The sequence below is a fragment of the Pimephales promelas genome, chromosome 24 (genome assembly GCF_988280905.1).
Source record: "Pimephales promelas chromosome 24, fPimPro1.hap1.1, whole genome shotgun sequence".
NCBI lineage: Eukaryota > Metazoa > Chordata > Actinopteri > Cypriniformes > Leuciscidae > Pimephales > Pimephales promelas.
This window is the reverse complement of record NC_142792.1, coordinates 8,436,940-8,459,487: the sequence shown is the minus strand read 5'-3', so window position 1 is coordinate 8,459,487 and position 22,548 is coordinate 8,436,940. Positions and strand designations below refer to the sequence as shown.

General features: G+C 38.7%; 1 protein-coding gene across 16 annotated transcripts in view; it reads left to right on the top strand.

The window, feature by feature from the left end:
• Positions 1–22,548, top strand: part of grip1 (glutamate receptor interacting protein 1) — a 221,767-nt gene that overhangs the window by 170,691 nt on the left and 28,528 nt on the right. For all 16 annotated transcript variants that reach the window (XM_089126641.1, XM_089126635.1, XM_089126640.1 and 13 more), the window contains 6 exons: positions 1,416–1,563; positions 2,492–2,661; positions 6,712–6,858; positions 10,178–10,327; positions 19,536–19,722; positions 21,582–21,727. In XM_089126641.1, coding sequence (XP_088982767.1) covers positions 1,416–1,563; positions 2,492–2,661; positions 6,712–6,858; positions 10,178–10,327; positions 19,536–19,722; positions 21,582–21,727 — 948 coding nt within the window. The remainder of the gene's footprint in view (positions 1–1,415; positions 1,564–2,491; positions 2,662–6,711; positions 6,859–10,177; positions 10,328–19,535; positions 19,723–21,581; positions 21,728–22,548) is intronic.

Here is a 22,548-nt window from a genome sequence, read left to right as displayed (position 1 = left end):
ATTGGAGTCTTGATCACTGTTGAATGCTTTAAAACAATTGCAAGTGACAATTCCTTCAATCTTCAGCAAGTTGGGAGTGAGCTTCCAACCTTCACTTGAATCTTCTGCAAGCACTTAATCATCCTACACCCTTAAACCAATACACACTCGCAAACATACACACACATTCTTGTACAACATTGTGAGGACATTCATTGACACGATCCAATCTTTAACTCTTAATCCTAACCTTACCCATCGCAACTTTGTCTAACCCTACTTATAACCGTATCCCTAAAATCAAGTCATGACCCTCAAACATGCTTTAAATGGGTCTTAGTAAGTGAGGACTGGCCAAAATGTCACTCTTTGTCCTCACTCCAATGAACCGGTCCTTACAAATTTAGTTGCTCAAGTACACGCACACAAAAACCTTCTATTTTTTCTTTGCACTTCTCCTTTTCTAGCTTGCTTCCTAATTGTATTGTAATTGTATATTACGAATATTGTTGGCTCTTGATGAATTGCTTTGGTTCCTCTTTTGAGAGTTGCTTTGGATAAAACCCTCTGCTAATTGCATAAACATACTGTAAATCTACAATGTTCCTTGGACACACTTGGATCACCACATGTTTGAGTCTTTATAGAGCCGCTTTACAGACCAAAGCAGCTTCTGTCGGACTAGTGAAGGAGTTTCCCCAGTATGTTGGCATGTTGCGATGGCAGCAAGTGTGTTTACCGCGAACGCAGGGAGGAAGTTGTCACACCTGACAGCCGACAGCTGTATGCCCGCTCTAACTAAAGACCGGCTGCTCATTCTGTCCGTTCCACATACAACAGCAGAAGCTATTTCTCTTTGTAATGAGCGTCAAGTGAAATCAGCACATGTTGGAAACAGGCTGGAAGAGCGGTCGTGTGACACTTGTTTACGCTTAGTGGTTTCCTCCATGCTCTAAAGATGTATGGTGTAATCAGGTCTTTAGTGCAGCCCATTACTAAACTGAGATGTTGAATTACCCCCATTACACTTTAACAGGTCCAACCACAGCCGCTCGCCCTCATTCACATTAATAAGGTGTGTGAACATGTGTGTGGGGGTGTATAACCATCATTCGTAATGTTTTTTTTTTCTCTCTTTTTCCCCCATGTACTTGGGCACTTAAGCCACACTTACAAATGCATTAGAAAATATCTAATCAAGTTGTTACCGCTGGTGTAAAAGTGATTCTTGGTGGATGTATGAAGTCTGTCAATTCCTCAAGTTAATAGAGTAATTTGTAGCTGTAGCAGAGAAAATGTATATATTCACACGGTCGCTATGCCATCAAAAGCGATTTTCAAGAACAAAGCCATAATGTTACGAGAGTAAAAGACGCTCTATACCACTGGAAGGTCCATTTTCTGAATATAATCAATGTTTTTCTCCTACTTTACAGATTCTGTAGCCACGGCTTCAGGCCCGCTGTTGGTGGAGGTGGCCAAGTCGATGGGCTCCAGTTTAGGTCTGGCTCTCTCTACCTCCATGTACTGCAATAAGCAGGTCATCATCATCGACAAGGTCAAACCAGCCAGCATCGCTGATAGGTAATTACAGCGGCAATCATTTCCACAACACAAAGGAAGATGAAATGAAAAAAGGAATTTTCCTTATGAAAGAAGCATCATTGCTCATCATGTTTCCATTGTTTTGTGGGCCAGATCAATGCATCGAGAGGAGTGAAATGTGTGCTGCAGAAACCTGATGCCTGCTTGTGAAAATTTCAAAGTTTGAAATGCATATAGCTTAGCAACTAATTATAGAAATTCAATAACTCATCTAGCCTTCATGCCAGGAGAAAGGCCCGGAACAATAATAAGGGTGGCGGAGTGCTGAGCAAGTGAAAACCTTTCCATCAGAGCAGATTAGCACTTTGAAGATGATTCAAGAGTTTTCTCTTGGGAGAAACATTGGGGGGGGAATTATTAATACTCCTTAAACCCTTTTTGCATCGACTGGGTGCCAGTTGACTAGGTGGCCAATCTGGAACCACTCTGTAGAAAAGCATTTGTGCACTTATGAAATATTCTTCCTACTGTAAATTGGCTTAAAAGCAGTTTTTAACTAATCATTATTTTTAACTGCATCAATGTTCGCGTTGACTTGCAATTACACACGCAAAGGGAACATGTGAAACCCAGTGAGAGGTTATAACAGGCCAATCACAGCACTTGCGAAATGCATCAATTCTACACATAGTTTCATTTTTGGTGAGGTGTACGTCAGGGTACACAAAGCCTACGACGTAGCTACGGTGTGAGTTTGACGCAGATGTATAAATTGAGGTTTAGTCTGCATCAATTTGGGCTTCAAACTACTGAACCTACTCTGGCGTTGGACTACTGAAAGTCATGATATTTTCAATATCGACAAGAATTTGTTTTAAACGATTGTTTGAAATGATGCCTGTGATAAGTGCAATTCAGTGGATGTTAAGAGTTGGCAGAACAGAAAGTGATCTAATTGCCTTTGCAGGTGTGGTGCACTGCATGCAGGTGATCACATCTTGTCGGTGGACGGCACAAGTATGGAGTATTGCACACTGGCCGAGGCCACCCAGCTGCTAGCTAGCGCTTCAGAACACGTCAAAATGGAGATTTTGCCCCACCACCAAACGAGACTGGCTCTCAAGGGCCCTGAACATGGTAAGAGAACCACACACACTCACTCTGAGCTCCAAGGGTACCTCTATACTAGAGTTTTAAATGTTTACAAAACATTTAAATTGGAATTGTATATTGTATGGATATAGGCTGCATCCTTGCTTGATTTCAAACCAACACGGCTCTTTTTACACTCCTTTAGGAATTTCTCTAGTGCGTAAGACCATGAAAGTGATGCAGTTTGTAATATTTGGTGGATAAATGCCCATTTATTTAGAGTTTTACTCACTCAGCATTTTATTTGTGGTTACAATTATTAATGGGAACAGTTGCATCTTAGAATAGCTCTTCAAATCTCAGTGCTCTGAGAGTGGAGACTTTCCCTTAATCGATAGTGATGAAAGTGATGCGATATGCATAATTGATGCCTAACATAATTCTTGCGTGTCTTTGATATCAACCCTGTAGTTCCTAGATACAATGTTGTCTGAATGCAGCATTTGACAGCAGTGCAAGGCCAGCTGTGTCCTCTCCACATGATGGTTATCTTTGATATTTAAACAGCTTTCCTGAAGATAAATGAATCTTTCCTCAGGTTGTCAGGGGTTACGTGTTGTTCGAAAGCTCATTCTTATCACCTGACAGGTTTTTAAGTTGTGCGCCACCAAATGGTATGATAACAAGTGTTGACGTTAAAACTTTAGAGCAAGGATGATTCTCCCAGAGAATACATCCTCATGACATCCTATGTGTGCCCTGTCACCTCTTATCAGGAGCAGGATGTTAACGTTCAACACAAGAGACAAAGGTTTGAATGCTTCTCTACCTCCTGGTAGGGCTAGATTTATACCACAAAGATGTAGAATCCCACACACTAGAGCATAGCCAGGCAAGAATGACTGGACCAAAGTCATATTTAATGACCAGAATCGAGACTTTTGACTTGGCTAGTAAGCAACCACACAGTATCATGCTACAAAACCATCAGAACATTCTGGAAAACAGGCAGAACACCCTAGCAACCACATTAAAAAAAACCTCGGAATACCTTTGCCACCACACGGCAACACCCTGAGAAGCACCCAGAACACCCTAGCCACCTAGCATCTTGCTAAAAACTTAGTATACCATAGCAACTACATGGCCACACCCTGGCAACCATCCAGAGCATCACCAAGTAGCTACATAACAACTGCACAGCAACATGCTAAAACCCCTCAGCATCTGTATAGCAACCACATAGCAACAACCAGCCAACCACCCAGAACATCTTGCCAACTGCATAGAAATGACTTAAGAGCCACCCAGAACACCCTAGCAACTCCACAGTAACATCCTAAAAAAACAGCATCTGCATAGCAACGCCCTAGCAACCACCTAGAATGCCATTTAAACGCCTAGAACACCAACAACATTCTATCAACAGCAGAGTAATATGCTACAGAACACTTAAGCAACCACACAACATTTTGGCAATAACTAGAACACCCTAGCAACTGCACAGTAGCATGCTAAAACCTTGTCAGTATCTGCATAGCAACACCCTGGCAACCACCATTAATACAATAGAAATGACTAGACAACCACCAACAACCTTCTAGCAGCAACCGCAGAGTGCTACAGAACATTTAAGCAACTACACAGTAGCAACATCCTAGCAAAAACCGTAACACCTTAGCAACTGCACAGTAAAATGCTAAAACCACCTCAGCAGCTGCATTGCAACATCCTGGCAACCACTTAGGAAACATCCTATATGTCCTGCACTGCTGTTCTGCTGACATCCTTCACTGAGATATAAAAACAACCCTATTGACAAATTAGAATTATTTCGCAGAATGTCCTCAAGGTCAGTGGCTGGACGACCTTTAAGCTATAAACTTAATAAGAATGTGGATTAAAGCCTAGGCCCAGAGAACATAAATAAGCATGGACCTGCACAGCATACTAATGCTTCTTGCTTGCTGTCGTAAGGGTTTTTTAGAGGCCCAGCACTAGAAAACAATGAAGTGACCCTTGGGTCAGCTGGTAGGAGGTGTCTTGATTGGCTCTTAAGAGAAGGAAATTGAGTTTAGAGCACCATCCAAACGCATTCACAAGACGAAACGCACTCCTGAATCCTGTGAAGAGCCGCACATGTCTACTGTCAGGCTTCTCGCATTACTATGCACCTGCACATCCACTATGCAGTTCGCACACACAGACGTGTACTCTATTTTCTCAGCCCGGGCAGATTTAGTGCAGTGAAGCGTTCTATACGAACACAGATCTAAATGCCAGCCGCGGTGAAATTCCAGACAGCTGGCTAATGCCGGAAACGTCACAACACCAGACAGCTGGCTGACACTTAACGCACATATGCATCACACATACACATTCTGCCTTGTCACCCCATACTCATGCAAACACAACATCCATTTGGAGGGCTTCCATGGGTGGCAGAAAACATCTGAATCTACTGCTGAAAACAAAAATAATACTTGTTTCTGATGCAAACATTGAACCGAGTTGTTTTGCTTGGCTACCATGTGCATGTAGTTTTTTTTTTTTTTTTTTTTTTGTAGTACAATGTAGTAAGTGCACACTACAGAGTGTATACTGTACATATACTACATACTTTTTTCAAACAGCACTCATTCAATATTTTAATATTTTGCCAGCCCTGGTATAGAGAGACTAAGCTATATTATGTTAGATATTGTTTACTACACAATAAAAAAAAACAACTATGTAAAGCACATTATGCTATATATATTATATGAATTTATATTATATATTATTATACATTTATTTATAATATTTAAATAAAAAATACAACATTCTCTACTTTAACTAAAATGTTCTACTCAAAATTAATCATGACAATGCAAAAAAAAAAAAAAAAAGTTCAATCTTGATTATATTAATTTGTTGACACCCTTGGTATAGAGATTCTACATTGTTTATGCCTGCAAAAACACTCATCATGTTTTCATGTGTGCCTTCACCTCTATGATTCATGAAGACTCTCTCTTTATTTCCCCCACACACACATAATTGTAGAAGTAATAGCTCTCATCTGTCCAGGCCTGATTACCTTTGGTCTCAATGGATTCTTCACTGTCTTTCAACTCTGTGCTACTGTTTGATGCTATCATAATGATGGATCCCTGGTCTCCTGCCTTACACAAAAACACACTCCTCCTCCACCTCTCACCCAGTCTTTCTCCTGTCTAATCCCCTCTGCAGCCACTGCCCTCCAGTTTGCCTCTCTCTGAGACTGCTTTTGTAATCTCTCTTTCCAGGCTGTGTGTTTGTGTGTTTGAAAGCACAGCAAACATGCAGCTAAAATTAACCGTGAAAACAGAAAGGAGCCAAAATAGAAAAGTCAATGCAGGTGTCCGTACTCTTAGGAGGGCGCTTTGATGGGAGAACTAGCTATTGGATATTTAATACCTTGCTGCGGAAATGCTTGTTTGTGAGTAAGTCTGCTTGTCTACAATGTATAACCGAAAGAAAGTCTCAGAAGATATTGCAAGGTAGCTTGCTGCATTTTTTGTGAGGTCTACAGTATTTGTGACATTGGTTGCCTCGACCTAGAACATTTCTTAAAGGTATAATTCACCACAACATTTTATTTTTTGTTTTATTTAATGTAATGTTATTTTTTTTTTTTACATTTATTTTGGACGCATTGACTTTAATTGAATGGACAAAAACGATTTCCCACAGAAGAAAGGAACTGATACAGGTTTTTGGAGGAACATGTATTTGAATTATTTAGTCAACTATCCATGAAACAAATTTTCCAAATGGTTGGTATAATTTATTTAGCTTGTGCTTTTTTTGTTGTCCCTTTCTGCGCTCATGAAAAAAAGTCCAATCAAAAAGCAGATTGATAAGCCTTTAATGGGCATTTCAAACATGAAATTGCTATAATAGGTCATTTTTAACAATGTTGGCTTTATTCCAGGGTCAAGCACAGTTTGAAAAGCCTTAAAGTGTCTCTCTTTGTTTGTTTTATCTTGTATCTGTGTATCTGGCATTTATGTGGTGTTGTATGGTTTTCCCGCTCACGTCCTCCCTCTCTCTCTCTCCTCTCCGTGTGGTCAGTCAAGGTGCAGAGGAGTAACCGGACATTGCCCTGGGAATCCGGAACCAACAACAACAGCAACTTTCTTCCCTATCAACACTATAACACCTACCACCCCGACCAGTCCCGCAGCCAGACCAAGCAGAAAACCTCTCCAAACAATCCCCGTAATGTTCCTTCCCTTTTCCTTCATCCTCTTGTATCTTCCTCGTCTCTCATCAGTGACAGATTTATTCCATTGTTTTATGGGTTTTCGCTTTATAACTGGGGTGGTGAAAGACCTGGGTTCGAATCCACTGCGAGACACCAATGTGTCCCTGAGCAAGACACTTAACCCCTAGTTGCTCCAGAGGCATGTGACCTCATATATATATATACAGCAATTGTAAGTCGCTTTGGATAAAAGCGTCAGCTAAATGAATATAACTTCCAAATTTGAATTTCAAAATTGTTTAATTTAAACTCTCTTGTATATTTAAAAAAAAAATATGTGGCTAATCAATGCCACATGAGCAACAGAACAATTTGAGAATTGAACCCACAACCTTTCCGTTGCTGGAGTCATGCTTCACATAAATAAATAATGTGATATGCAATACAGGAAGAAACGTTAGAATATCTCATTTGTGGTTTATTTGATTTTTTTTTTTTTGTTGTTTTTGTCTTTTTAGCACGTTTTATTTGATCTCTTTGGAAAACAGAGCAGAACTAATTTGTTCCCCGGCTGTTTCCTTGTCTCTAAACTGTGCTGGGGCTCTCTTCCTCCGTATTATATTTGGCCTTTATTCTCCATCATGTGGGCATAGCTGAGCTCTATTCTTCCAGAGGCGAGAGCACATTACGGCAAATCTCAGACGCACCGAACAAAGCCAGGCGAGCACTGAGCCATTCAGGGAGACTTGTGTGTTTTTTGTTGTGCAGAAGATACACAGCGAATCCACAGGACTCATTTGTGTTGCCATTCATAGGGGGATATGGAACGTAATCCTTGTTAAGGAAGCGATATTGCACTATTGACATTCTAGCAATGTGACCTGATCGTTTCTCCCTGTGCAGTCATGGGTGGACTTTATGGTCTCAAATACGTTCTGGGACATGTAGTCAATGATGATGGGCATCCTGAGGCCCTGGATTTGCTCTCTAATTGGCTGATAAGATGGGGAGATTGTCACTTGTCACAAAAGCACTCCTCATTTGTGTTTTTAGGTCATGCTTTTCCTCTTTCAACGGCCTTTTCCGCGAACCTGATTTGATTATACGACTCATTACTATAAATTCCAGCCATCAGGGCCCTATCGATCTCTTTTGCTGGCACTCTATGCATTTCAAGGGCACCGTGAGACTGTTAGAGATGACCTGTAATTGTTTTTTTACACTGACAGTGATTTGCAGCGCTAAAGCAACTGGACGTTGTTCGTTGTCAGTGATAGTTGAGTTAGAGGTGATGTGATTGACCATTGATGCCACCTAGGCATCCATATATAATGGCAGCCATATATGAAAACTTCAGATGCAAAAGTATGCAAGTGCCTTCTGAAATTTTCTTCTAAACTTATAATTTTTAATTTTTAAGTTCAGTAATGTCACTTTAATGACAATTAATAGGTCATTTTCATTGCCATTAAAGTGATATAACTGAACTTAAACATAGAAGCTTGATAAAATTGATAATTTTAGACGAAAATGTCAGATGGCACTTAGAGGCTTTTCCATCTGAAGTCTTCATATTTAAAGACCTATTCATACTGTGCGAGAAAATGTATTGTATGATCTTGTCATACTATAAAGACAACATGTTGTCTACACACTACATTACATTAAGGCTAGATGTATAAACCCTTTAAAAACATTTTTTATTATTATTTTTAACTTTATATTTAAAATGTTTGGTTTTTATTTCTATTCCCTAAAGTTTAAAACAAGGACTGCCAACTGGATACAATAATTGATTAATCTGATTGTCAACCAGCCATTAGACATCAAAATGTAAAAAATGGGGGAAACTTTAAATGTTTAATTGTTCATTTAATCTAATTGTAATTTAATAAATTAATATATTATAAATGAATAATTAATTCGATGATATAATGATATATGATATAAAAAATATAGTTAATATTACGTTTATTTTGACAATCCAAAAAAGTAAATTTTCTGCGGATCCCTTGCAGACTTCAGTTTGAAAACCCCTGCAGCAACCAATGGTACAGAAAACTGCCAACCTCCAGTGATTTTTACAGTTTGCCACTTATTTCACACATATGATTGAATTTAAAGTTAGCAACACAAATACAGTCTCTTGCGGCACCTTCCCAACCTTCACAGTCATGATTCACATTCTCCATTCAAGAGATGCTGTGGGCACTTCAGTGCTGGTGGCGTCACATAATTTACTGTCATTCCATCAATACTTTTTAGTCACAGTCTCGTTTTTATCCCTGTGTTATACATCCCCCAGGTTCTGGAAGTTCAAAGGCTTTTTCCATCTATGAAAGACGTGCCCTTGATACGCCCGAACACAAACTCCTCCGAGAGTTGTATTATTTAAGCTGCTGTTTTCTTTTTCCTTTAAGAAAAATTAGCCAGGATTTACTGGACATCAACTCTTTAATGTCTGCATTAGGAAGAACTCATCCTTTACAATTCACAAATGGACAAAAAGGCCTAATTTTGGCTGTAGATTGTTTAGTGTTTTAAAAACAAGATAGAAAGGCAGAATGTCCTTCCATATGGCAAGAGCAGACAAATCTGTTTCAAACAGTAATGCAAAAATAAGACTGTAATCTGCTCTAATCCTGCCAATGTTTTCAGCATCGCCATCGTCTCAGCCAAACAAAACATAGTTTTTTTTTGTTTGTTTTAGTAGTATTAATGTTCTGCCATTTTTTTATTTTTTTGTGAGCACTAAAAACATGACTTTGAATCTCTCTATCTGATGAGTATGAACACTATATGAACTGTGATCCAGTTCTCTGTGATAAGAAGTGGCTTTTAGGTAATTGGAAGTATTTTTAGAGATGTGCTTTGATGAAGATTTACCACCGTTCACACAATGTCAAACACGAGGGCAGTCTGCTACACTTTAATGAGTTGCTTTGTGCGTTTCCTCGAATGGTGACAAACCATGGTAAGAAAATGTTGGGGTTCAAAAATTCAGTTGAAAATATGGTATTCAAAATGGGATTTAAACTGTTAAAGTCCAAAATGAATAAGAAAAATGACTAAATGTCACTAACCTTAGTAAATTTGTGTCATCGACATCTTTGTACAGACAGTCACATGTTCTCAATATGCTGGAGATCATAAACTCCAAGCTTAACTTATGGAGTTCATACAGCTTAGAAAGATAAACCAAATACTACGACGTTCTGAAATTCTCTACTCTAAGCTACTTCTCCTAAGCTAAACTGAACATTATACACTAAATATTGATTGTTTTGAAATGAGTCATTGAGAGTTGATAATGAGTTTCTCTTTCCCACACAGCTCTGGGTTCATCCTTCTCTCCCACTTCCATGAGTGCCTACAGTCTGAGCTCACTCAACATGAACACGTTGCCACGCACCATGTATCCCACAAGTCCCCGAGGTACCATGATGAGACGCAAACTGAAGAAGAAAGACTACAAGAGCTCAAGTACGTTTGATGCAGTCATGTTGAATTTTTCCACAGAATCTGTTTTTATTTATCAAGAAACAAAGCATTTCGTACAATTCAAAACGAGGCCTCATTCTTAAAGGGTTAGTTCACCCAAAAATGAAAATTAAGTCATTACTCACTCACCCCCATGCTGTACCAACCCCGTAAGACCTTCGTTCATAGAGATATTTTTGATTGAATCTGAGAGCTAGATCAGTCCTAGATAGACTGCCTAAGGGACTGGCTCTTGACGGCCCATAAAGTCATTAAAGAAAAGGTTTAAATATTCCATGTGCCTACAGCGGCTCAATTATAAGTTTATCAAACAATGAAACTCAGCGTACAGGCTACTTACCTCACAGACATGGGAAATAGCATATAGAAAGCTTGAAATGTCTACTTTTAAACAAACCAATTACAATCAAAAACGCACGTGTTTACAGTATAACTCCTATAATGAACTCCTATTGACTGAAAGGAGAATGTCATATACACCTAGGATGGCTTGAGGGTGAATAAATTATGGGATCATTTTAATTTTTTGGTAAACTAAACCTTTAAACTTCAAACATAATTGAGGGTACATACATTCAGAAGAATTTTACAGTTTTGTGTACAACAGATTGAGTTGATTCAATCTTCACCTCCAGTGAGCTGTTATTTCTGCAACCGGATCTCCCAATAGCCGAATCAATTTGAGAATGAATTATTTGGTTTTATGAGTTGGTTCAACAAAAGAACTCTGACTCAAAGCAACTTTTTCCAATGAATCACAACTTAAATTTGATTATTAGATGTGAGGGGATAAAAATCATACATAACAGATGTATCGGTGGTCCTTGCCCAGTTCCGCTTTGATTCATTCTTTAAATCCTTTTATTTTAATCAAAATGGCTGAAGTAAACAGAAAAAGGCTTGATTATTGATTTCCTGTGAAACTTCTGTAATGTATCTGCACCTCCATGCAGGCTCTGGCCAGGGACTTGTCTTGACTTTGATATTAGGTTTAGAATTTTTATAGCATGCCTTTGCCAATCTTTGTGCGAAACATAAGTCAGGAGGTTGAATATACTGTCTACAGTAACTCAGAAATGAACCCTTATAACTGCCTCATTATGCTAAGCGCATGCAAGTGTGTGAAAAGAGAAGCTTGGTCAAGCCTCTGAAAGCAATAAAACTCCAACATGAATGCAACAAGGTCGCTCGGTTTTAAAGAAGAGCCATACGTCTATTATTCTTCCTGTTTCTGTGATGATAGTCTGTCTTTATCTGTACATTCAGACGAGTTGCACATGCTTCCCATCCTTCCCTCTCGCGACTGGGCTCTGAATCTGAATAAGATCACCGCGGGTGATAGAACTTACCTGAAGTGAATACAATCAGCATTCTCTTCCCATATCTGAAGCCGCCAAGTGAAAGAGGGAAATTACACCTCTGGCTGCCCAGTAATTAGATCCTGAAAGATATTTCATATCCTTCAACTGAGCAGCGTCGCTGCCTCTGCCGCCGATAATTACCCGACCACGCTTTCATACCGCGTGGTGTTTTATCTGCGGGCTTTGCCAACAAGACCAATAAACAACACTGGGACTGGAAAATGGTTAATCAGCTGCCCATGACTCTGATCTCGTTCATGGTAACTTTCAGTAGCTGACTTGTTTGTGGGTTTCTGTTTTTCGTTGCATTTATAGCTGCTTGGTTATTAACTGTAGATGTGAAAGTGATGATTGAGATGTAGGATGAGGTCATGGTGTTGACATCATCAGTTTTCTGATTCAGTATATAAATTGCCACTCTAGTGTTAACTGAAACTAAAACTAATTTTCGGTAATTGGAATAAGGCTGAAATATAATATAAATATTAGATGAAAAGAACTTAGTTCAGTTAGTTGCCGAAAGAACATTTTTAATATGTTTCTTTTTAAGTACTAAAAAATTAGGCTAAAGCTATAAATATAAAGGTTTCCAAAGCACTCTTAAAAGCGTAGTTAACCAAAAAATGATATTCTTTGATATTCTTCTTTTGTGTTCAGCATAGGAAAGAAATTCTTACAGGTTTGTTAAAACTTGAGGGTGAATCAGTGATAACAGAATTATCTTTTTTTGGGTGAACTATGACTTAAATGTCTTTCATTTCAAGTAGATTTGGATTTGGGCTTTTTTAAACCTGTTTGGAAACAATTATACTATTCTTCCTGGTTTGGTCATACAGGTTGTCCCGCTCAGAAATCATGCCATTGGCTGTGCTAGAAGTTTCGCTTTGCTCAAACAACAGCATGGTTTTATAGCGCCACAGATGCGAAGTCCCCCTACAAATGGCTTGCTTCGAAGTCTCATTAAACTGGGATATGAGATGGTATTTCAAAATGGCAAAAAAACTTCTGCCTATTTTAATCTGACTTTGAAGTGTTTCATTTATTTAGCTGCACTTGTTCTGAACATCACTTTTAATAGTTTTTTCCTACTGCACTGCCTGCCGCTTGTGTTTGGCTAATATACCTGCCCGCACAGAAAAAGAGCATCTCATCTATTACATAAATTTATTTTCAGTTTCACTGCCATGAGCATGTGCATGGCCCCTCATAGACGCAGTTTGTTTAGAAAAATGATTCCATAATGGGTCTGTAATAGTTGTATTGAGTCTTTGCACAGCTTTTATTTTACTGAGGAACATGAAAAATGCTTAATTAGAGGAGCACACCAGAGTATATTATATCATAATGGAAAATATTTGTAGCTAAAAAGGAACACGCAATATATTGCACAGTTGCTACTCTGTTTAAAAACCTCTAGTCTAAGCTGGTGTGCTGGTCTTAGTGGGCATCCTAGCCTGGTCAGATTGATCTACTAATTTTTGAAGAGCATTTTTCAGGTGGTCAGGTTGGGAAACCAGCTGTTCACCCAACTATACACCAGCTAGACCAGACTGGGAGATCCACTTAATGAAATAACCAGGTTTAACCCTTAGGGGTCTGAGGTGTTCTCTGGGTCCTGGAGGTGTTCTGATATGAAGAGTTCAGATGCAAAAGCCTCTAAATGCCATTTGAAATTTTCTTATTTAATGATGATTTTTTTATCAAACTTGTATATTTAAGTTCAGTAATTTCACTTAAATAACAATTAATAGGTAATTACCATTGCCATTTAAGTGAAATCACTGAACTTAAATATACAAGCTTGATAAAAATCATCATTCTAGAAGAAAATTTCAAATGGCACTTAGAGGCTTTTGCATCTGAACTCTTCATATGCTCTGACATTTGTGCTTTTTTCTGTTACTTGTGACATTTTCATGGCTAAAGTATTATTACACTGTATTCAGCACAAACTCTGCTACAATAATATGTCAGCAGCATGTATGTAATTTTGTAGTTTTGAGATAATGACGTTTATGTGTGGTTTGTGAAAAACAAAACATTGTGAGCTGGTATCACCGGCGATACCGTGGACCCCAGGGGGTTAAGTACTACACTACCAGTCAAGACCTTGGGCCACTGTTGTTATTGAGAAATGAAAAGTAAAACTATCAAAAATAGTTTTCGGTAATTGAAATAAGGCTGAAATAAAAGAATATATAAATATTAGATAAACTAAAATATGTTTAAACTCTTTCCCAGCCCACTTTTAAGTTGCCAGCCACCCAAGTTTTTGACTATTTTCGCAAAAAATTATGGCCCCCATAATATTTTGTTGTATGAATATTTGAACATAATAATGCCCCCTATGTGAAAACACAGAAAGCTGGAAAATTCCACCAATAGAGAAAAAATAAAAGAGTTTAAAATATGATAAAAATGACATGACTGGAAAATATTTACAAAAAAACAATTAAAAAACGAATAAATACTACTTGTTGAAATCTGCTTGAATTTGTATCAAATATAGATTGATAATTGCCTAAGAAACGCTAATGAATTTTAGCAGCTTATCAGCAAACACCTTGTTTCAACCCATTGCTGCCAAGCTCAAAGGGCAGCAAACTGTCCATTGTCTCACTGGCCCAAATTGAAAGCTTAATTAAATTCATTTATGCTCCAAATGAGCCCTATTTGCGTAGCACCTTGATTTCACTGTCCGTAGAGCTCTGCACAGAGGCCCCGGCAGTCATCTCAAGGAGCACAATTGCCCAAGATAGTTTCTGACAGCCAATAGCGCAAAGGCAAATGAGCGAGGACGGGTCCACAGCATGCATTGCCGCTGACTCTGCATTTCCAGCCTTTGCATGAGTGACGTCTTCTAGCATACAAAGTAGCATTGGTTTGTTAAAAGTCCCTCCTGAGGCTTTTACTGTCACTGGCTCACAGGGACAGAATAAAGCTCACAGACACTTCTGAAAGAGAGAGAGGGAGAGAGTGGAGCGATGGAGGGAGGGAGACACATGCTGCAAAGTCACCCATCAGACAGCAATGACACGTCTATGGATGTGATGCCAACCCATCTCCTCACACAAAGCGAGAACACAGAAGGCTGTGCCATTTTCAAGTGCACAGTTTAGTGTCCTGTGACTTCCTGCAAAGCATTATAGGGACAAATCCCATGAATTTTGTTGTGAAGACTTTGTTCCCTACATTTGTGGAAAGTGTCTACTTCAAGATCAGACGCAGTCAATGAAGCAGTGAATGTGAGGTGAAACTATCTGTCTTGTCCACACGCACCATAAACAGAAACTTTGTGTCTCCTCTTCTCCAGCTGAGTGAACTGTAAAAAGCTTTCACTGATGTCTTTTTTAAATCTTGTTTACCCCTGTTGGAGGTGGTGTCATGCTAATTTAACGTTCCCCTCTGTGTTTCTGTTGTCCGGAACAAACCAGTCTGCGTTTAATGTACTGTGACCGAACTTGCACCTTGTCTTCTCACCAGGAGAATATTAGCATAATTTAATTGTTGTCTAATGCCTACAGTCCTCGTTTATGATTTTCATGCAGTTGTCAGTTAATATGTTCTGCTAGACTAGAGGAAAATATAATTACATTAAAGGACAGTGTTGAGGACATGAAGGCTGCAGGATTGTGGTTTGGCTATGGCATACACTTAACCCGTAGATACGTAACGAAGTTAACCCAAAAGAATGACATTAATTATTATTTACTCACCTTCATGTATTTTTTTTAAATTCCCTTCATATGGTTCATTAAATAAAAAAATGTTAACACTTTACTTGAAGGTGTGTGCATAAGACTAACATGACACCTTCATAATCATGACATGACACATGTTATGAATATGATGGTTTTATGCATGTTTGTGACAACTGTCATTAAGTGTCATTCGCTCAGTTATGACATTTTTAATGCAAATATGACATTGTTTTGTGACATTAACATGTCAGTGTCTTTGTCATGACAACTTGACATTACTAAGACAACACAGCCTGTCATAAACATGACATTAAGAATCATTATCAAACTTAAGAAACCACCTAGCTTTATTGGTTAACATTACATTAAACTGTCAGGTGGTTGGTTTTGACATTGGCTGTCATGAAGCCATTATAACTCGTTAATGACAAATTCAATTAGTACCACTAGTTGAGGTCACAAAAAATATTCATGACACAGTTATAATGGCCTCATGACAGCCAATATCAAAACCAACCACATGACAGTTTAACTTCATTTTATGTCAAGTTGTCATGATAAAGACACTGACAGGTTATGATAAAATGGTTTATGTCAAGGTGTCATAACAAAGACATCTTAAACGTCATATTTGCATTCAAAATGTCATTATTGAGTGAAAGACACTTAATGACAGTTGTCATGAACATGCATAAACCTTACTTCATATTCAAGACATATGTCATGTCATGTTATGAAGGTGTCAAGTCAGTCTTATGCACACCTCTTCAAGTAAAGTGTTACCAAAAAAATATCCTAAATCGTAAAGGAGGTTAATGCCGAGTTCAGACTGCATGATTTTAGCCACGATTTTGGCTCGCCGACAGGTTTTGAGAAATCGCCGACAAATGCCCGAAATCACAGGCAAATCGGCGCTCGTTCACGCGAGTGACAATCACGCAGTGTGAATGAACAAAGACGCGAACTGAGAGAATCACCGACGAGTCGCCGACGCCCGTGAGATATTTGGCATGCTAAATATCTGGACCTGTCGGCGATTCAAAATCCTGCTGTGTGAAAAGTGTTTTGACTGAAAACTACATCGGCGATCACCGGCAGCCAGTGAGAGAGCAAGATACAGAGCAGCAGGGAGTTCGGGGAGGAGTTATAGATCACATATCAACATGATATGGCATTGTTTCAACAAAAAAAGCTTCTTCTCGGTTTATTTGGACACAATAAATGGAAGAAAAATTAGTAGAAATTTGGCAGGAGCACTCGTGTCTGTTTCACCAGCTGTACCACAACCGGGTCGAAAAAAAAAAGTCTCACGTGAGAACTCCGGTCTTGCACGTGTGGTGTCGCGCGTTGTTTCCTTTTCATATCTCACGCGTGTTTGTTGTGAAATGTAGTTTGCGTGCAGCGTGCTAGACAGAGTCTGTCGGCTATTTTTCTAAAGTCATGCAGTGTGAAACCTTCTGTCGCCAAAACATCGTCCAGTGTGAACACAGCAGCGACTGAATGCTGGCCAAGATAGTCATGCAGTGTGAAAAGAGCAGCGACCTGACTACTTTGAAAATCGTGCAGTCTGAAAGAGCCATAAAATGACCCTTTTGCATTTCCTATTGTTGTGTTTATATATATATATGATGATGCAAGTCAAGGGCCTTAGGATCAAAGGTGCATTTTCGGATGTAAAGCCTCTAAAATCGGTTCTCTGTCGAAGAAAAGATGTTTCAGAACCCTTCTGACTCATTCTAAGGGTTTCAAGTTGTAGCTGACTCATTGATCTGTGGGAAGCACAAATGAAGATTTCTAGCAGGAAGGAAGAGGAGGAAGCGAACGAGCTAGAGAGAGTTAGTCAGCTGGCAATTCTTTAAGATGTGTAGACGATGACCCCTCAGGTGCTTGCTTGTCTGTCAGAGCTTTTGAAGTCTACCACAAACCAAAGACACCACTTAACCAAATCGCCTCTGAAAAACAAGACTTCCAGGAGCACAAAGCCTTGTCGGGTCAATTCACAGTCTGCGGCCCTTGAGCAATTCCCGAAAAGACCAGTCAGTATCACTTTCGGTGCTTCAGACAGAAAGAGTCCCGAACGATCGTTGATCGATGTTCACCGCAGACCCGTCCCTAAAAGCGTTTCAGCATCCAAGAGGCGTCCTATCTCCATCTGCGTCACCTTAACCTCCCTCTCTCATCCCTCACTCCCAATAAAAAAGGAAAGGTCACTGCATTTAAAACAATAAAGGTGTCTGGTGCGGTAAATCTAGCCCGTGAGCAGGGCCATCAATCTCGGATAGACTTACTCTTGAAGTCACACTAGAGCAATCTGGAGAGTGTAACAGGCCCTTTAAGAATGCGGAGAGCCTGGTCGATAACCTGGAGGCAGATTTCTGTATGCGTCTATGGGGAAAGAGTCCTCCTGACTAACGTCTGTGCTCCCTGGTGCTTGAGATGACAGTTCAAGCTTGGTCGTTCAAGGGTGTGAAGGGCGCTCGTGTGTCAGAGTACATTTTCACTTGTCTTTTTGAAAGCGCGCAGAGTGAAAAAAGATCTGTTGTTTTCCATAAACATTGGCAAAATTGGTTCTTTTGCAGCCCAGTTTGAATCTGTGGCTTTGCAATTGAGATGTATCCCATGAGATTTCATTGATATAGACAATTGTAAATGGGGCGAAGCGCAGTGTGTAAATCAAATTGGTTATGCTTATGTGCCTGTCTGCTTTTCGGTAAGCTGGTTTAATGTCTCTCAATCGATGCAGTGAAAACAACAGGGCCTAGAGTATCTTTTTTTCACAGACTTGTTTGTGTGTCTAATAGAAATAGACTAGATTTAAACTCATGAAGTTTTTAGTTTATCATTATCAGCTGATATTTCATATTTCATATCAGTTGATTAATTGTCTATGCTCATTTATACCATTTTGTACATTTATTTGTACATCTATTAAATTAAAATTTTTTTAAATAATTGTACTGCATATTATAACGGTATGCATGCAAGTATATTTAATGTTCTTATAAAAGTTTTTATTTTATATAATTGTTTTCAAATTCTAAATATTAAAAAATAATATAATCATTTATAAATACAACTAAAATATAACATTGAGCGGTAGCAGTTGAAGAGTTCAGATGCAAAAGCCTCTAAATGCCATTTGAAATTTTCATCTTTAATGATGATTTTTATCAAACTTGTATATTTAAGTTCAGTAATTTCACTTAAATAACAATTAATAGGTAATTATCATTGCCATTTAAGTGAACTTACTGAACTTAAATATACAAGTTTGATAAAAATCATCATTAAAGAAGAAAATTTCAAATGGCATTTAGAGGCTTTTGCATCTGAACTCTTCAGTTTTTAGTATATATTAGTTAGTGCACACTTAATATTTCGTTTTTATTACAACTATGTACAGTAGCATATTAGATTTTGAGGTGGTATTGAAATCGTAGTTTTAAGATAAGAAGTTCTAACAACCTCATGATTCATACCATCTACAGAAAGAGTTGCCCAAAATCCCTGTGGTCTGATTTTGCGATATAGCTCTATATCAAACTGGCTTTTCTCATTTCAAAGCACACCTAACTGCCCCAAAGATACTAGCGCACACATTGTATTTTTATCTGCAGGGAGGGCACAAATCCAGCTCAGTCACGGCGAAGACTCAGGCTCTCAACATTTAAGTCTGGGAAAACCTTTAAAAGGATTGTTGGTCACACTTTAGATTAGGGTTCAATTCTCACTATTAACTAACTATTATACAACGTTTGCCTCAATAAACTCCTAAATACTGCTCATTAATAGTTAATTAGGTAGTTGTTAAATTTAGGTATTAACGGATATAGAATATAGTCATGCAGAATATGGCATTAATATGTTCTTTATATGCACTAATAAACAGCCAATATACCAATAAGAAACTCAATAGTGAGAATTGGACCCTAAACTAAAGTGTTACCAGATTGTTTTCTTTTCTTTTCTTTACTTTGAAGGTTTAAGGTGCTCTTTTCTGTACAGTAAAAATGAATAGGGTGGATCGTTTTGTGCTCCAATAAGAGCAAAAATCCATTTCATAGGTTATCGTGAGGAACCTTTCCAGCTATTTGTGACCCTGTTGTCCTATGTTTTTCATTCCTGTAGTGTCTCTGGCTTCCAGTACAGTAGGACTGGCTGGGCAGGTGGTCCACACGGAAACAACAGAGGTGACCCTCATTAGCGACTCCATCATGGGTTTTGGGATCCAGCTCCAAGGAGGAGTCTTTGCCACAGAAACCCTGTCCTCTCCACCGCTCATCGCTTACATAGACCCCGACAGTCCGGCGGAGCGGTAAGATCACAGAACACGACTTATATTAATCTCCAGTGCCTCATTTGACCTAGTTAAATCTCTTGAGTTTTAATATTCCAGAAACCCATCCACGCTCTGTGCAGCTTAATTGTTTGCATTAATCAGAGAGCTGTGAACTTCCCTTTGGGAATCTTGTATATTTAATCTCGATTCTAATTTTGATTATCTGAATACATCCCAAAGCCCACACTTATTTCATCACTGCGCTGTTCTCGCAGTTTATAACTTGTCCTCCGCAGAGCCACATCTCCATCGATGATACAGTATGATGTGTTGATCACACGATATATAACTGCCAGGCCATGACGATCTGATTTCCAGTCTGCTTGGGCTGTGATTGACTACACCGTTACGTGATAGAGCAAAGCACTTAACTATAATTACCTGAGCGGCAGAGCCTCAGCTGGCATCCACATGAGCTTGCGTGTCGACTGATGGGGATTTACATCCTGGCTTCACTCTAATTACTGACCTAAGCAACAGAAATGACTTCTCGCTGCCAGTTGAATTTGTAATTGCAGCGATAGACATAAACCTTCTAATGTTGAGGATTTGATAAAGATCTACCGGCGTTGGGAAACAAAAGCAACGAAGCTGTCAACTTAACATTTTCCTACTGTGAAAACAACTCAAGTTATTACAATATTGTTGAGAAATAGCAACAGTGCTATTTCTGTATTTCACTGGACTGTATGTGCATCTTTTTATTGAATCAATTTGCGATTTTACTTTTTTTTTGCATCGTTATACAAAATACTACAATGTCTGTTGCAATAATTTACAAAAATCTATTGGATTATGCTATAGTTACTGTATATAAATGGTGTTTTTTATGATTATTATTTGATTTAGTATTCTATGCTGTTTATTGCCATCATACTATTTTTGTGCCAGATTAATGCTGCTATCATTTCAAAAAATGATAATATATGGATAATAATAATAATATATAATAATAGCTTAAAAAAGCAATTACACCTAGTATATAGCTGCAAAAATGCATGTCCACGATGTCTGTTAGAGTTTATCATCATGCATCATGTTGTAATTATTAACGTGTGCACACATCTTAAAATCAGATTTTACTATTCTAATCACACTGCACTGCAAATAAGCAAACACTCTAAAGATTTTATCCTCCAGATGAAAACACACACAGAGAGAGAGAAAAGTATGCGTGCTACCAGCCCAACCTGTTTCTATATATTAACTAAGGCTGTCGACCTTTAAAAAGAATAAAAAAATACCATAAAAGTCTTTCCCTCCAACATGGCTTTAAAATCACCAAAATACCATTGGTTTTAAATTTTGTTAAATTTTCTGTAAAGCTGCTTTGAAATGATATGTATTGTGAAAAGTGCTATGCAAAAAAATTGAAAATTGAATTGAATTTTGTTGGTGATGCTAGCAGCCCACACTGGATACCAGCATGTAAAATACAGCATATGATTCATGATGACTAGCTTTACTGAAACGTTTGGCAGTGAATTCATAATCAGGACTGCTTCTGTTTAGCTCATAAGCCATTTTGGAAATCAATAAAGAGAGTTTTTTTTTTTCCACTCAGCAATTAAAAAGTGCTTTTACTCTAACCTTGAGGCAAGAGCTAAGAGGACGTTTGTATTTTTGCCTAAAATGTCTCCTCAACTCACTAATGTCTATTTTACGGTGCCAGATGGCATAAGTGGTTGGTTGGTCTGTGCGAGACATTGCCTGGGTACCATTACCTATTTTGTCTCCCTCTGCAAGCAGTCCATTATTTAGTATTATGCATTCAGCACAGCTAGTCTGTTGGCCAGTATGAGGAATGGTGTGCTAAATTTGCTCTCTGTGCACAGGTGTGGCATCCTGCAGATCGGCGACCGCATCCTGTCAATAAACGGCATTCCCACTGAGGACAGCACGCTGGAAGAGACCAATCAGCTGCTGAGGGACTCCAGCATCACCAGCAAAGTCACACTGGAGATTGAGTTTGACGTAGCAGGTGGGGACACAATTCATCAATTCCAAACCTGTTTGGGGAGGAAGGATCCATCTGGGCATAACCCGCGTTCATCCTAGTGTGTTTTGATTTTTTTTAAAGTTATGCCATAATTCTGGGAGCCAAACCATCTGTCGTCTATTTGATGTGTATAAATGAGTAGCGCTGCAAGACAAGTGGCCCATGATTTAATAGCTACTGTTTCCAGACAGAAAATCCAAAATACATTTTCTCATTTTTCCATCTCGTGCTGTGCTTTGGCAGTGTATTCACAGTACGGGCCTCGTCGAACGCCTGTAGTCCTTGAGACGTGCTTTAATTAGCTTGTCATCCTAGTGTTTTGTTTCATGTAATTTGGTATGATATTTAATTAGTTTCTTTCATTTAGTTAATCAGAAATCTTTTAAATTGTGTTTGTGATGACTTCAAGTGTAGTTTCAGCCTTAAGGCACAAGCATAGACCGCCTACTGTCCTTTAACATTATGCGTATAGCTCATAAAAACAAGTATAAGCTCTAATCTGACTTTATGCAACTTATGTCTGTAAGAGCTTAAATGCTGTTTAATTGAAGTTCACAAATTTATACGTATGTACTGCTCCGAGGCTTGGGTCAAAACCCCATCTTTATTGAGTGTAATCCATAAAAGAGGCATAAGGTCAAACACACAGAGCAAAGCACCCAGATAATGACCAAAGACCAAGGCATTGGAAAACAGGGAAATCCATGGAGACAGACAGAATATCAAGAGCATGACTCTTGACCAAAGGTAGCGCTGTGCAGTGTAACACTAACAAGACTTTGCAAAGAAAGAATGAAAACACT